The sequence below is a fragment of the Heterocephalus glaber genome, unplaced genomic scaffold, assembly GCF_053883595.1.
Source record: "Heterocephalus glaber isolate CG9 unplaced genomic scaffold, H.glaber_assembly_v1.0 deba00001472, whole genome shotgun sequence".
Classification (NCBI taxonomy): Eukaryota; Metazoa; Chordata; class Mammalia; order Rodentia; family Bathyergidae; genus Heterocephalus; species Heterocephalus glaber.
The window spans coordinates 65361484-65378678 of record NW_028258315.1 but is presented as its reverse complement, the minus strand read 5'-3'; the positions used below and the strand labels follow the sequence as shown (position 1 = coordinate 65378678).

At 40.7% G+C, this 17195-nt stretch overlaps 1 protein-coding gene across 6 annotated transcripts in view; it reads right to left on the bottom strand.

Moving 5' to 3' along the window:
• Positions 1 to 17195, bottom strand: part of Trank1 (tetratricopeptide repeat and ankyrin repeat containing 1) — a 136192-nt gene that overhangs the window by 41408 nt on the left and 77589 nt on the right. For 5 of the 6 annotated variants that reach the window (XM_087182083.1, XM_004857884.3, XM_087182082.1 and 2 more), the window contains 3 exons: positions 14874 to 15128; positions 12898 to 13074; positions 9115 to 12012 (listed from right to left, as the gene is read on the bottom strand). In XM_087182083.1, the coding sequence (XP_087038209.1) occupies positions 9115 to 12012; positions 12898 to 13074; positions 14874 to 15128 (3330 nt within the window). The remainder of the gene's footprint in view (positions 1 to 9114; positions 12013 to 12897; positions 13075 to 14873; positions 15129 to 17195) is intronic. The other variant, XM_013077051.3, reaches the window with a different exon arrangement.

Here is a 17195-nt window from a genome sequence, read left to right as displayed (position 1 = left end):
GCCATACTACTCTGGCCACAGTGGATAAAGTTCCCGTACTGAGAGGGTTTTGTTGGACCTCATTCCCAACTTATAGTCATATTAGAAAAAAATTACCTCCCAAAGAAGAGTCAAGGAAGAAATGAAATGTAAACAATGAGAGCTTTTAGAATGCTCATATAAGGTGATAGTGTAGACTAACTATGGTTTAAAAAAACCACCCTGTCTCCTCACAGAAGTGCTTAGAGCACTGGAAGCAATATTACCATGGTAACAGCAGCCCTGGATGTTAGCTGCAGACAACAACGAAAGCCTCCATCATCCCTTTCCTCCAGGTTTATACCTAGCTGAGAGAACTACACTAAGAACAATTGTCAGAGCAGGAGAAAAGATTTTCCAAAGACCTTTCTCATCAGGTGCCATTTCTGTTTAAGCTCTGAAGTGACAATGACTAAGCACCTACTATACAATAGCCACCTTCATAAAAATTATTTCTTTTAATCTGCACAGCAATGCAGTGAGACAGACAACTGAACTTTTGCAAATGGGACTCCAAGGTCTGAGAAGTTAATAAACACCTCTAAGAGGTAGGATCTGAAGCTAAGTTGAGTACAGATCTTCCTGAGTCTCTCCACTTCTCTTGGGGGCCATGTGCCCTTTGCCTTGGCAGACAGATTACAATGGTCCAGGAGAACACCGTTAAATGGGCACATGTGTCTTCCTTGCTACTACCAAATAGTAGAAGGCAATATTACTATCTAATACTATAATAATTAAAAGTATACAATATGAAACAATCATAAGTATATATAAAAACTGCTGAATCTAAGCAAATCAGCTGCCATTGTGATTCCTTCTTTGCTAAGAGCTAACAAGGACCAAAGGTTTACATTAATGGGAAAATCAAAAGAGGACCCAAAAGTTTACTACAAGGAAAAACAGAAATCCACTTAAGTTATTCAGGAAATTAGGTAAGTAATTTTTCATACAGCCATACTCAAAGGATAAAAAACAGTTCAACCATAAAAAGAAATGAAATACAGATACAAGCCATAACACAGGTAAACCTTGAAAATATGCAAAGTAAAAGAAACCAGACACAATAGCTACATACTGTATTATTCCATTTATGTGCAATGTCCACAAGAGACAAATCCACTGAAAAAGAAAGGTGAGTTTTTGCCATGTGAGAGGAAGAAGGCAATGAGGAGTGAATGCCATGGTTATGGAGTTTCTTGTAGTGATGAAAATGTTCTGGAATTATATAGTGATAATGATTACACATTCTTGTGAATTCATTAAAAACCACTAAATTGAACATTTCAAATGGGTGTATTTTATGCTATGTGAATTTCAATCTAAGAAAAGAATAAAAGATGGAGAAATATTCTCTAAACATAGTATGTGCTTACCACATATTCAATAAATATGTGTAATAGATACAACATATATGATAAGATCAGAAGTAATCAATGTATTTAACATAAAGGGAAAAGAAACCAAAATATACAAAATCAACGAAGGACATAAAGGCAAAATTCATTAAAAATTCTTACAAATCAATGAGAAAAATAAATTATTAAAAGCTACACAAAGGATAAGAACAGACAATTTGCCAAAGAAATACAAATTGGCCAGTAGCCACACGAAGATACCAGAAAAGTATAAGTTGAAACCACTAGCAGAGCAAAGGGAGAGTGAAAGAAAATGAAGATATAGCATAGATCCAAAGAGATCTGCTCAGGAAGTTGTGGTCCAGGATTCTACGTCACAGTAAAAAAAAAAAAAAAAAAGACAAGAACTTAATACCCATCATTGGAAACTGGATAGCAAATTGTGGTACAGCCATAAAACGGAATACTGAGTCCCGCAGAAGATGCCTCATCACCCCGCTGCAGACAGGCAGGTCTGTGCACGCCCTACGGAGGTCTTGAGTCATGCAGAAGACGCCTAATCACCCCGCTGCAGACAGGCAGGTCTGCCCATGCCTTGCCAAGGTCCCCAGTCACGCATAACACAGGCCGAATCAGCCCGCTGCAGACAGGCAGGTCTGTGCACGCCCTACCGAGGTCCTGAGTCACGCGGAAGACACCGAATCAACCCAATGCAGACAGGCAGCCACCTGATTCCACACTACAAAGACACAGAGGATACCAGACCACCAGACCAAGGTACTGAGTCCCACTGTTCCCGACCCAGAGGTAGGAGCTTCTGAGCCGAAGTCCCACTGCTCCTGGTCCAGAGGAAGGGGCTTCCCGGTTACCATCCCTCCCGCTGCTCCCAGCCCAGAGGAAAGGGCTTTTGGGCCACCTTCTGTCCTGCTGCTCCGGGCCCAGAGGAAGGGGCTTCCAGGCCACCATCCCTCCCACCGCTCCCGGCCCAGAGGGAGGGGCTTCTGAGCCACCATCCCACTGCTCCTGGTCCAGAGGAAGGGTTTCCCAGCCACCATCCCTCCGGCTGCTCCCAGCCCACAGGAAAGGGCTTTTGGGACACAATTCCTACCGCTGCTCCTGGCCCCTGTCCCACCTCACCCAGCTCAGAGGCAGTAATCCGTGCAGGTGCTAACAGCCCCCTGCCCCAGTCGAAACGAGAAAACACATAAATAAGTCTCAAAACCAGACTTCCAGATCACCTACAGCAACCCCAAAAGGGAAATGAGATGGAACACTCTGATAATCACCCATCTGGACCCACTGAACTGGCAACAAAAGGGGATCTGGAAAAAATGAAATCAGAAATAATTTCTCAGGTAACAGGAGAAATTGTGTCCCTAATGCAAGACACGATTAATAAATCTAGAGAGGAGCTCAGGAACATGATGGAATCCCAACATAAGAAACAAATGGAATCCATAAAACAGATGCAAATAGATTTCCAGGACATGAAAAACTCCATTGAAAGTCTACACAGCAGAATGAGCCAATGTGAGGACAGAATTTCAGATATAGAAGATAATATTGCAATTAATGAGGAGGAAAAGAAAAATTGCTTCAAAATTATAAGGGAACATGAGAAATCAATCCAGCAGCTGCTAGATGATGCAAAGAAGAATAACATAAGACTGACTGGGCTCAATGAAGAAACAGAGAGTGGAGATGACATAAAAAAATCTCTACACAGAAATAATGGCAGAAAACTTCCCAAGCAGGGGAAAAGAGCTTGACATACAGATAAGTGAGGCATATAGGACTCCAAATAGCCTTGATCAAAAAAATCTACACATAGGCATATAATTGTTAAGATTCCAGAAACACAACAGAAGAACAAAGCTCTCCAAGCAGTCAGAGAAAAGAAACAAATCACTTACAAAGAAAAGCCCATCAGAATCACAGCAGACTTCTCAACACAAACCATCAAGGCAAGAAGATCTTGGAGTGCAATATTCCAAGCCCTAAAAGAAAACAGCCTCCAACCCAGAGTGATGTACCCTGAAAAACTATCTTTCAGAATTGATGGAGAAATAAGATACTTTCAAGACAAAGAGCACCTTAGGAACTGTGTGAATACCAAACCAGCACTCCAAAGAATTTTACACAATATCCTAGGAACAGACATTTAGGATCACAACCCCAGGAAGCAAAGCAGAATGAACCCATCTGGCATGACAAGAAATTAAATGTAAAGGGGGAGAACCCAACAAAAAGAAAAAGTCATGGCAATGACAAGTCAATATGTTTCAGTTATAACCATCAATGTTAATGGTCTCAATTCACCAATCAAAAGAAATAGACTGGCAGAATGGGTCAAGAAGCAAAATCCAACAATATGCTGCATACAAGAAACACACTTCATTCAAAAGGAAACTCATAGACTGAAAGTTAAAGGGTGGAAAACAATACTCCATGCCACAGGAACCCAAAAAAAAGGAGGAGTAGCTATCCTATTGGCAGATCAAGTAGATTTCAAACCAACACTGATTAAGAGAGACGAAGAAGGACACTACATCCTTGTAAAGGGAAGAATCCAACAGGAAGAAATGACAATCATAAATATCTATGCACCAAACACTAGTGCATCCAACCATATAAAACAAATACTAATGGACATGAAAAGTCATATATGCACTAATACAATTGTAGTGGGGGACCTCAACACACCACTGTCACAAATAGATAGATCAACTAGACTAAAAATAAGTAATGAAATACTAGAACTCAATTGAACTCTTGAACAAATGAACTTAACAGATGTTTACAGAGTCTTCCACCCCACAAAATCAGAATACACATTCTTCTCATCTGCACATGGGTCATTCTCCAAAATAGACCACATACTCACACATAGAACATGTTTAAGTAAGTGCAAAGGAACTGAAGCTATCCCATGTACATTATCAGACCATAGTGCAATAAAAATGGAGATCCATAGCAAAAGAAACTCAAAAAATTTCATAACCACGTGGAAATTGAACAACACAATTCTGAATAACCAATGGGTCACAGAGGAAATGAAAGAAGAAATCAGACAGTTCCTTCAATTAAATGACAATGACAATACAACATATCGGAATCTATGGGACACAATGAAAGCAGTCTTACGAGGGAAATTCATAGCAGTGAATACGCATATTAGGAAAACAGAACGAGCCCAATTAAACAACCTGATGCTGAACCTCAAGCTTCTAGAAAAAGAAGAGCAGGACAACCCCAAAGCTCATACAAGGGAGGAAATTATAAAGATCAGAGCAGAAATGAATGCAATGGAGACTAAGAGAATGATACAAAAAATCAATGAAGCCAAGAGTTGGTTCTTCAAAAGAATCAACAAAATTGACAAACCTTTAGCCAACCTTGTCAGAAAAAGGAAAGAAAAGGCCCAAATCCATGCAATTAGGAAGGAAAAGGGTGAAATTACAACAGACCCAGCAGAAGTCCAGAGGATCATCAATACTTACTTCCAGAACCTATACACCAATAAGATGGACAACACAGAAGAAACAGACAGATTCCTAGATACATATGAATTACCAAAGTTGAACAAAGAAGACCTCAAAATTCTGAACAAAACAATATCAACCAATGAAATTGAAAATGTAATTAAAAACTTATCAACTAAGAAAAGCCCAGGCCCTGATGGCTTCACCACTGAATTCTACAAGACATTTAGAGAGGAACTGCTGCCACTACTGTTTAAACTCTTCAGTGAAATTGAAAGGGAAGCAATACTCCCAAATTCATTCCTGGAAGCAAGCATCACCTTGATCCCCAAAGCAGAGAAAGACTCAACTGAAAAAGAGAACTATAGGCCAATCTCACTAATGAACATAGATGCAAAAATCCTTAATAAGATAATGGCAAACAGAATGCAGAAGATCATCAAGAAGATCATACACCCTGATCAAGTGGGATTCATCCCAAGGATGCAGGGATGGTTCAATATATGCAAATCAATCAATGTAATACACTATATCAATAGAGCCAAGGAAAAAAAACATATGATTATCTCCATAGACACAGAAAAAGCATTTGACAAAATCCAACATGCATTTATGATAAAAACCCTACAAAAAATTGGAATAGATGGTCTCTACCTCAAACTGATAGAAGCCATCTATGAAAAACCAACAGCCAATATCATACTAAATGGCCAAACACTGAAATCCTTCACACTAAAATCAGGAACAAGACAAGGATGTCCACTATCACCACTCTTGTTCAATATAGTTCTGGAAACATTAGCCACAGCAATTACACAAGAGAAAGAAATAAAAGGAATAAAGATAGGTAATGAAGAAGTCAAATTGTCATTATTTGCAGATGACATGATATTCTATATAGAAGACCCCAAGAACTCCACCAAAAGTCTTCTAGACTTAATAACCAAATTCAGTCAAGTAGCTGGTTATAAGGTCAACACACAAAAATCAATAGCTTTCCTCTACATGAACAACAGACTCACTGAGAGAGAAATAGGGCAAGTAATACCTTTCACAATAGCATCCAAAAAACTGAAATACCTAGGAATCATCCTAACGAAAGAAATCAAAGACCTCTTCTTTGAAAACTATGGCACTCTGAAAAGAGAGATTGAAGATGATATCAGAAAATGGACAGACATCCCCTGCTCCTGGGTAGGAAGGATTCATATAGTGAAAATGGTCATACTTCCAAAGCTGCTATATAGATTTAATGCAATTCTAATTGAGATCCCAGCAGCATACTTCATGGACCTTGAGAAAACAATCCAAAAATTCATCTGCAACAAGAAGAGACCCAGAATAGCAAAAGCAGTTCTAGGTAACAGAGACATGGCAGGGGGTATCACAATCCCCAACTTGCAACTCTACTACAAAGCTACTGTGATAAAAACAGCATGGTACTGGCAAAGAAACAGACCTGAGGACCAATGGAACAGATTAGAAGATGCAGAAACAACACCAGACACACTCAGCCATCTCATCTTTGATAAAGGAGCCAAACACCCTCATGGGAGGAAAGATACCCTCTTTAATAAATGGTGCTGGAAAAACTGGGCTTCAACTTGCCAAAGATTGAAACTAGACCTATATCTCTCACCATGCACTAAACTAAAATCAAAATGGATTAACGATCTAAATATTAAAATAGAAACTCTGAACCAGTTGGAACAGAGGTTAGGTAGAACCCTTGAAGACATTGGTGTAGGAAAAGACTTTATGAACAAAGCCTCAGTTGCCCGTGAACTAGCACAAACAATCATCAAATGGGATCTCTTCTTCTTAAAAAGCTTCTGCACAGCAAGAGAAACCACCAGCAGTGTGAAGAGACAACCCACAATGTGGGAAAAAATCTTCACCTGCTCTTCCTCAGACAAAGCTCTACTATCTTGAATCTATAAAGAACTTAAAAAGATCAGACCTCCCAAATTTAAAGACCCAATCCAAAAATGGGCATCTGAAATGAACAGACATTTCTCAGATAAAGAAGTAGAAATAGCAAATAAATACATGAAAAAATGTTCAACATCACTGGTCATTTGAGAGATGCAAATGAAAACAACGCTGAGATTCCACTTCACTCCAGAAAGAATGGCTGCTATCATGAAATCAATCAATAACAAATGCTGGCGGGGCTGTGGGGAAAGAGGAACCCTGCTCCACTGCTGGTGGGAGTGTAGACTGGTGCAAGCACTGTGGAAATCAGTATGGAGATACCTCAGAGAACTAGGACTGGAAGTCCCATTTGACCCCGCTATTCCACTACTGGGGATCTTCCCCAAAGAATTAAAAGAATCATACCACAGTGATTTATGTGCACTCATGTTCATAGCAGCGCAGTTTGTAATAGCTAAAACTTGGAAACAGCCCAAATGCCCATCAACTGGAGACTGGATAAAGAAAATGTGGGTTTTTTATAAAATGGAGTACTACTCAGCCATAAAAAATGAGAAATTAGAGACATTTATAGCTAAGTGGATGCACATTGAGGCAATACTCTTAAGTGAAATAAATAGGACACCCATGTGTAAATACCAAATAGTTTCTCTGGTGTGAGAAACTGAAAGTGTAAATAAGGACTAAATATATAATAGGTAATTTGAAATAGGAAGAAAAGGGGCAAAGGGGAAGGAAGTGGGAGGGCTAGGGGAAAGGATAGAAGGGAATGGGATTAATATGAGAAAATGGAAAAATAGGAACAAAAGCTTTGTAAATAGGGAGGACTGGAGGGGTTGAAGGGAGAGCTGCGCAAGGGTGAAAAATAAGAACCAAGAGAAACTATGTAAAGGTGCAAATTTCCAATGATGAATGTCATTATATTGTATACCTAAAATGTACTAATGATTAGAATGAATAATCGATAATGTAAAATAGGAAGAAAATGTCCAAAGGGGTAGGGGTAGTGGGAGGGGCAGGGGAAGGAAAGAAGGGAAAGAAAAAAATGATGAGAAATGGAAAAAATGGAAATAAAGTCTTTGTAAATAGGGAAGGGTGGAGGGCATGAAGGGAGGGCTAGGAATGGGGAAAAAATAAGAACCAAGATGCATTATATAAAGGTACAATTCCCAATGAGAAATTTAATTGTGTTGTATACCTACAATGTACCAATAAAAGAATTTAATACAAAAAAAAAACGGAATACTAACAAGTTATAAATGCATGAACTGATGTTTCACATTATTAACATGGAGAAATCTCTGGGCCAGGGATTTAGCGCAGTGGTTCTGCTGCCTGACTCACAAGCGCAAGGTCCCGAGTTCGATCCCTGGTACCAAAATAAAATTAAATTTAAAATGGAGAAATCTCAAAAACACAATGTTTGCCAGCCGTGGTGGTACACGCTTGTAATTCTCTGGAGGCTGAGGCAGGAGGATCACTGCAAGTTCTAGGCCAGCCTGGGCTACATAGTGAGTTCAAAGCCAGCCTGAACTACATACACAGTGAGACTCTGTCTTAAAAAAAAAAAAAAAAGGAAAAAAACTACAATGTTTGACAAAAATACACAATTATATAAAGATATGTCTGGCATTATGCTACTAAACAAAGTCTTTAAACATGTAAAATAATAACCATACTGTTCATGAATTATTGTAGGACACACTTGAAGAATTTGTAAGAATCTGTAAACCATAAAGGAAAGATTATGGTATTACTTTTGTATTGCTTAAGCCCTTTCTGCCTCAGTCTCCTACGGAAAATAGTAACAATGCCTATGTTGTAGGGCTGTTGTGAGGATTAAGTAAACTTTTTAGCAAAAAAGGGGCATAACTGAGATAAAAGATTGTCTCCCACTACCTTCTGTTCCTAGCTTTATTGTTTCCCCTTGAAAGAAAAGCTGTATTAAGGAATAATGGCTTGTAACTGGTGTATTCCTTTACACTGATTAAACAGGTACTTCCCAAGTATTTTGACAAAAGTTCTAAAGGCAATTTATATGTTCCCCTGAAATGTTTTCATGTCATGGCAAACCCCTTAAGATACAATTATTTAAAGGTGTATTTCTATGCACTAACATCTTTAATCATCAATTTATGACTTAGTAGTGGTAGAAATCATAAGATCTCTTGTTCCTGAGGGTATTTACTAACCAATTCCAAAATATGACTCTTATATAAGTTGGAAAAGCCTAACAAGAGCTAGCCTACAACTTCAAAAGTAGCCCAAGGTCACTGCCCAAGCAACCCCCACCCCTAGCAGGTAAGACCAAGGCCTGGACATACCGGAGTGGGACCTGTAATTCTGATACAGCTGGTGGATCCTCTTGGGCTTCCGGACAACACACTGCTTATCCACAGTGCTTCTGCTGGCATAGTGGAAGAGGGAGCGCAGATCACTGAAGCGGAAGGCCACACCTTTCATGATGCTTTGTGCTGTGTCTCCAGTGAGGAACATGGCATTGGGATCATTGATGCATTTCATCAGCAGTGCCAGTTCTGCTTGGGTGAAGTCCTGAATCTCATCACCGTAGAGCTCATGGATAGACCACGGGAGCACCTTAAGTTTTAAAAGCCTCTGGGACAGGTTGTACAGAACATCTTCTTCATCAAAATAACCTTTCTGGGACCTGATCTGCTGATACAGACAGAAGAGGCTGTAGATCTCACTCCGGTCTTCCTTGAAATTGGGGGACCGTTTCCTCCCTAATTTTTTATAAGCTTCCTCAGTAAGGCTCCCATGGGGACAGCTGAGGGCCTCAAAAGAACCCTTCAGAAAAGATTTTATTTCTTTCCAAATCAGTGCAGGGTTGTAGGAGGATTTCCCTTTGGTCATTTTGGGCCATATCTCATTGGTGAACACCTCAAATGTAACATAGATCCGGGGATCACTGTCACCTGTACGTGTTTCTATAGTTTTATCCTCCTCACTGTAATCCCCATCAGCCTCAGCCTCCTCTTCATCATCTTGCCAGTTGGAGATGGTCAAGTCTTCCTGTGTAGACCATCCTACAATGTTTCTTTTCAAGCTTCCATCTTCATTTCTTAGAAAAAAAGGTTTTGGCAGAGAGGCATCAAGCATGAGGAGCAGCTGTTTGGAAGTGACAAACAGAGGAAAGTTCTCATCTCTTAGGTCCTGGAGTTTATGAACATTGGGTTCCAGTGGTTTGTAGTGACCAGTGGCCTTGGTAGACTTGGAAAGCTCAATAAAATTCCTTTGTACCTCCTGGCACAAGACGTGGTTCTTTGTCACAAAGATCTGATGCAAATGCTCCAGCTGATGAGGGTGTTCTGACACACATCCTTCTGCCACCTGGCTGTCCCCAGTTGCCTTCTCATGGGCTCCTCCTAGACAGGCTTCACTCTCCTGCTTCTCTTCTATGCAGTCTACTGTTTCTACTTCACTGGAACCTTTCTCTTCCTCATCTTCCTCATCTCCCTCCCTAATTGGACCCTCTTTTCTAGGTCCCATTTCCAACCTTCTCTTTGGCCAGGTTTGTTTGGCCAGCAATGGGCTTCCTGCCTGGTCAGCTTTTTCCCAGTAAATGTGAAATTTCTTCCATAACCTATACAAGCAACAAGTTGTCTTCCCGGTGCCACTCCGCCCAATAAGGATAATAGGCTCCAGCGGCTTGGGGTTGAGGTGGATCACTGCATACTCAAGCTCACCCACTCGGAAGGGGTACTCCACTGTCACTGTCATGTCATTGAGGATGTTGAAGGCCATGTTGGTACTGAAGCTGTGGAACTTCATGATGTTATACTCTGTCTCCACCGCACTAGCTGGGGGAAAGTACTCAGGATCTTTACACTCTTTGCTCTTCTCTGCCTCTGTGTCCTCCACATAGCAGCGGGGTATATGCTTTTGGATTTTCTTGTTAGCTAATACTTGGCCTTTATTGATACCCTTTAGCTTCTTGCGCAGCACACAGGACAAGCCCCGGTTATAGGCACTGCAGATGGCCATGATAGAATCTGACAGTTTGCAATGATCTAAGACAATGTCCCAGATACGGATGATTTCTGTGTAGACCCTCCCTGATTTCTCCATAGAGTATGTGTTCCGCTCTGTAGCAATGATCTTCTCTGGGTTTTCACTGCATCGAGGGGAGAAGTCAATGGCAAGCTCCCACAGCATCCTAGCTCCTTTGTCCAGCTTAGCTTCAAAGAGCTGAATATTTCCTTTTAGGTGCTTCAGTCGCTTCTGCAGGCCATGGGTCCACTCCCCATTCCCTAGCTGCTGGATAGCAAAGATAATTTTCTTCTTTATAACCTTAGTCATAACCTTACTAGACAGTTTCTTCAGCATTTCTGAAGTACACTCAATTTCCCAGGTCATGTTATCAAAGTCCTGGAGACAGGCCTCGATCTCCTGCATGCTGAAACTATCCTGATCGTCACTGCCCACACTTCCTCTGCTACCAGTAGGAACAAGCTGCGAGGCCCCAAGGCCTGCCTGAGCATGTCCTTCCCCTGGCTCAGAGACAGCAGGATTGCTCCCATTACAGTCAGAGATACCCATACTCAGGGTGTGTTGAAATTTGTCTTTCTTTCCTTCCATGCCAGCTTCTACTTCAAGAGGCTCAGAGTGCTGAGGATAGTCCTCTGGGAAAGACATATCCAATTCAACCTGCTCCATCAAAATTGTGATGTCCTGCACAAGGTGGTCTCTCAGAGAATGTGGCTTGGTGGCTTCAGGTTCCTGCCTGGTTACCTGGACATCAGGAAGAATCTCCCAGCTGCCAGGAATTGTGGCTTCTTCAGAGAGGGTTCCCATAGTGGCACCACATGGCAGTGATTTGAAGGAATCCTGGAACTTGAGCTGAGATGTATGACCAGGAGCAGAAGACCTTGAGAGCTTCCCCTGATGAGCAGCAGAGTCTTGTCGACCCTTCCGCCTGCTGTCCTCCAGAGCTTTGTTCCAGGTCACAAGCAGAGCATCATTCTTCTTAATCCGGTGCCGTACATCTTTGCCCTCTTTGTTCTTCAGGTTGAAGTTGATATTGAATTTCACCAGCAGTTCTATCAATTTCTTCATGCGCTTCAACATGCCCTTCTGAAAGAGGATGTGCATCAGTGTGTTCCCATTGCTGTCCTGGACATTTGGGTCAAGGTAGTAAAATTCAGTTGGGTTGGACAAGAATAGATCCAGCAGGTAGCTAAGGAAGTTAAAACCGATGTCAGCTGAAAGACAAATAAAATCCTATGAGTGCTGAGATACTCTTTTCAGGATACCAGACCCTGGGTTTGAGAGAGGTGCCAATCTGGGGCATCTCAGAGCTCTGACATTCCCCAAGTATCTGATACCCATCAAGTAATCCAGTGGTTCTCAACCTAGGGAGATTTGTTTCCTACAGGAAATTTGGCGATGTCTGAAGGCTTTTTTTTTTTTTTTGGTACCGGGGATCAAACTCAGGACCTTGCGCTTTCGAGGCGGGTGCAGTGCCACTGAGCTAAATCCCCAGCCCTAAAGGCATTTTTGATTGTCAAAACCAGAAGGGTGCCACTGGCAGCTAGGTGGAGACCAAGGATGCTGCTAACTATTCTGCAATACACAAGATAGCCCCTGAGAACAAAGAATTATCAGACCTAAAATCTAGTAGTACCTTCTGAAATAACTTTGAAATATTCTTTATAATATTCCAAATTTCAATAGTACATCCTGAAATAACCTTATGGTACTTCTTTATTTTTCTTGAAAATGGTATAAATAAATGGAAAGTATATGTTAGCTACTGACAAGTGACTTTGGAATTTAAAAATCTTTAGTGTTGGGCCAGGGATTTAGCTCAGTGGTTTCGCCACCTGCTGCACAAGTGCAAGGACCCGAGTTCGATCCCTGGTACCAAAAAAAAAATCTTTAGTGTACCCACCATGACTATTCACCATTGGTCACTTGTTCCTGCTATGGGTTAAGGAAGGGGCAGAGATATATGGGCAGGCCTAGCCAAGAAATGAACCTTTTTCAGATCACTGGTTTTTCCAAAGGGAAAGATCAAAATGTACAGCATCAACTCTAATATCCAGCTTCCCCCTCAAGGAAAAGGTTTCTTTAAAAACAGGGCTTACCATTGATATCTAGAAAAATGTGGAGTGCTGCATGCAAAGGGGTATCACCTTCCATGAGAGAAATATCACGGGGGTCTGCACCCTTGGTCAAGAGAAGAAAAGCCAACTCAAACTCCTCATTTTGCAGGCACACAAGAATTGGCTTCTGCTGGCTCCCCTGGAGTCCTTCAGGCAAGGCTGGAAGAGGGGAGAAAAGAAAAGAAGGCCACCTGTAAACTATACCCAGTACAGCATGGCTCACCTGAGGGGGCTGGGACTGCTTCTGCCATTTAGGTGCAAGAGAAGAGTTGATGTAGAGCTCCCTGAGATCTTCCTATAACCACTCTTTCTGAGAGCCAAAGGCATCCCAGTACCCTCAGGGTGAAAACCCTGCTTCTTCAAGCGCCCTGTCCATGGATCATGCCCCTTTTACTTCTCCAGCCCCTCCTTTCCTTCCACCACAGGACCATAGTTCCCACTAAGCATTGCCCTAGAGTAAGGCCAAAGCAGAAGAACAATGGGAATCTGACAATTTGCCTAATAACATACCTGACACACCGTTGGTGATCAGGACATGAGCACATTTCCTATATTCTCTGCTTCTATTAAGCTTCTACCCTCAATTGCTATCCTCCTTGACACCTCTTCACTCCTTATACCACTTTTCTTTTAGTTCAATGTACACAGGCTCCCTGCCCTCACCTGAAAGCAGCCCCACCCACTATAGATCTGCAGCCCTCCTCTACTCGCCTGTAGCAGCTGTGTCCCCAGCAAGCTCTGGGGACTTGGTTCCTAGCACTTGATCCTAGGAGATATTCTATAGTGCTTGCTGAATCAATGAATAAAACAAGAATACCATTATAGCAATAGTTGTGGAGCAAAGAAAGTTAACAAGGAAAGGGTTTGAAGGGTTTGAAGAAATATACAGTATAAGGCACTCCATTTACCTCCTGAAAGCTGGGGGTATGGCCAATACCTCTGCAACATGTATGATATGGCACCTTGAGGGCTGAGGACCAATATGTTATTGCTCCCTATGAAGGGTACTTCCTCTTACATAGCAAAGCAAGCAGAAAACCACACAAGCAAGGTACTCTTCCAAAAGTGTGCATACAGTTACTCATTTAACATTCAAAACAGCCCTAAAAAAGAGAAACTTATCATTTCCATTTTAAAAATAAGAAGATGAAGACATAAACAGCATGCCCAAGGCCACACAGTTAGTTAGTGGAGGCATGAGTTGAGGTGTGGGGGACAGGGTGAGAGAAGGTTGGTGTTTCTAAATTATTTTTACAATGAAACCCAATCTAGCAAAATATCTGCACACTCCAGACACACACTCAGTCATGTTCTCATTAAAACAACAAATGTTTCCACCCACCAGTTACTTGGCTATTTCTCTCAAATCCCAACCCACTGATTAGAAAAGAATGCCACAAGAATTTACAAAGAGCCACACAACACAACCAATGCAGAGAAAAGTCTAAACAGAGGTTAGGTAAAGTTGACATTGTGGGCTAAACCAGAACCAATGAGGACTGGGGATTTAGCTCAGTGGTTCTGGAGCCTGCTTCGCAAGCACAAGGACCCGAGTTCGATCCCCGGTACCAAAAAACAAAAAAGAATTTGCAGTTTTAAACCAGAACCAATGCTTGATATTTCTCACGCACAAGAGAAACACAACAGGGGAAACTAAAATTCACAAAAATGTAGAGTTCCTATAGGCCAGTGATGGCGAATATTTTAGAGCTTTCAATGATACAAACACTCTGCTGTGGCACACATGCCATAAGTTCACCATCACTGCTATAGGGCAACTCACTTATGGGGCATTAAACCTCACCACTGTTTCAAAATAAGACGATACAGGGGAACAAATGAGGCAGAACTTCATGGTGTCTCCAAAAGCAAAAAAAAGCCAGACAGTGAGTGGGTTAAACTCCCCCAGCTAGATAACTGGGACAACTCTCCATTGTTCTTAATCTAAACATTCTCACCTCCGTTATCTATCAGGAGGCCCAAGAGCTGTGTCTTCCGCTGGTCCCAGGTTCTGAGGTGGGGGATGATGGTACAGATGTCAAGGTCCAAGAGGTTGCAGTCTTTAAGGAAACAGTCTCCAAGTGGTGGCTCCCCACTTATTTTGCGGGTCAGCAGTAGCAGCACTTCCAGCCATCTCTTTCTTTTCAGTAATAACTTGATGAAGGTGTTGGTACAGTCTTGATTAATGTCAAAGATCAGGTCAGAAGGAATTTCTTCCAAAAATAAGAAAAAAACACCTTCCAAAAAAGTCCATATGATTTGTCTTCCTCCCCCAACTACAACCCAACATATATACATAATTAACTTGGATTATAGGTCAATACTTTTAAGCACTGGGGAAACTATAAGCAAGTAATTAATTACTTTAAGCAAATTACTTAACTACTGTGGGCAAATTAACTATTAGTGTAAGCACTGACCACACATGCTCTGGAGGAGGTTAGAAATACCCTGTGGAGAGCACAGAGCCTGACTGTAGAGACAGAGGAATGATGATTGCGTCTGAAGGGAGAATACTTAAATTCAGTTCAAACACTTGAGTCAGGAAAAAGCCTGACTTAAATTTTTCATATGAAGAATATGCCCTGTTTAAAACACGATGAAATATAGAGAGATACTATATAATAAATAAAAAGTCAAAAATTTTAAGGTAATGGTGAGAGAATAGCTTATCCCTCAATTCTCAGTTTTGTATCATAATATGCAAATATTTCCTTCTGATCTTTGATATCTGGAGACAGGGTAATAGTGATCCCATTTTACACTGATGGTGAATCTTAAGTATGAAAACTTAGATCCTCAGTAAGTAGATTGCTACAGTTAGAAAGTAAAAGTATAGGAAAAAATGTAGGATTAAATTTGAATTTCAGATGAACAAATAAAGTTTTAGTATAACTCATGCAATATTTGGGACATCCTTAAACTAAAAAGAAAAACATTGTTTATCTGAAATTCAAATCTCTACAGAATTCTGTATTAGGTCTGGCAATCCTACAATTAGAAAGTAGGGAGGAAAAGCAGATGAGAAAAAAATCAAAGGTTACCTAAGTAAGAGCAACTTGATTTGGATTTGCTAATTTTTGCTTCCCATCTTTTTCTAAATTTTCTAAAATGAATATTCATTTTAATATTTATTCATTTTTAAAAAGAAAAATAAATATATGCTAGTCTATCATCTTATTTTAACAAGGATGAGAATAAAAGTGTAAAAGGCAAACTTTTAAAATAGACATTTGCAAATTTTATTCCCCAGAATCTATTTACTTGTTTGTTGGTAATTCCAGACTTCCACCCTTCAGCGCTCTCCACTGAGGCAGGGGCCAGGATATAAATTAGGCCAGAGCCAATCAAGACTCTCTATCTTCGAAACTACAGTTTTTGGTTCAGAGATACACACTGTGATCAAAAGTGAAGCCTAGGACTTTTCTTCAAACCATTGTGAGAGAGAGAAGAGTCCACAAGTCCAGGAATACTGGACAAGCCAGAGGTTAGAGACCTGGATTTATTTCCCCTGATAGTCTGAGATGAAAGCTGACCAGAGGACAGCTGAGTTGAAAACAGGAGATAACAGGTACTACTGGCAATGATTACATCGCTGTAGCCAACTCTGGCATTTCTACATGAATATCAAGTCACTTTTTTTGACAATTTAAGCTAATTTGAGTCTGTTTATCACTTGCAATAGAAATAGTTTTAAACATTCCACCCTAGACAGTTAAGTATACAAATAGGAGAGAAAAAATAGAGGGAAAAATAAATCAAAAAGAGTTAAATGGATTAGAGACCCACTCAACTGGAAGAAAGTTGTAGAAAGATCTTTAAAGATACAGAGAGTACAAAGCAGAGGAAAAAGGGAAAGTAACCTAGCCAGAGAAAGAGGAGCCCACAAGACACATACAATCTCCTACAGAAAAATAAAGAAAGCTCAGGAATGTACATTATAAGACACAAAGAACACTGAAGAAGTAGTATTCCCATCTTGTGGTCTATGAGATTTTGACCAAACACCAATAAGTCAAGTTTTATTTTCATAAGCCTATGTAAGCGTAAATGAGGACAGTCTTCATAGACCAGATGATATTAGGTTCAAAACCCAATAACGCCCTCTACATGTGATTTGCACAGAATGTCTGCATCTAATAAATCTCATACATGGTGGCCCCATCCTAGAGTCTTGGGTATGCTCATTCATATCCAAGAAAGAAAGGGCAATTTTAAACTCAAACTCACCACCAACTCACCCTAACAGCTAAAAGGTATTACCATTTTATGAGTAGGAA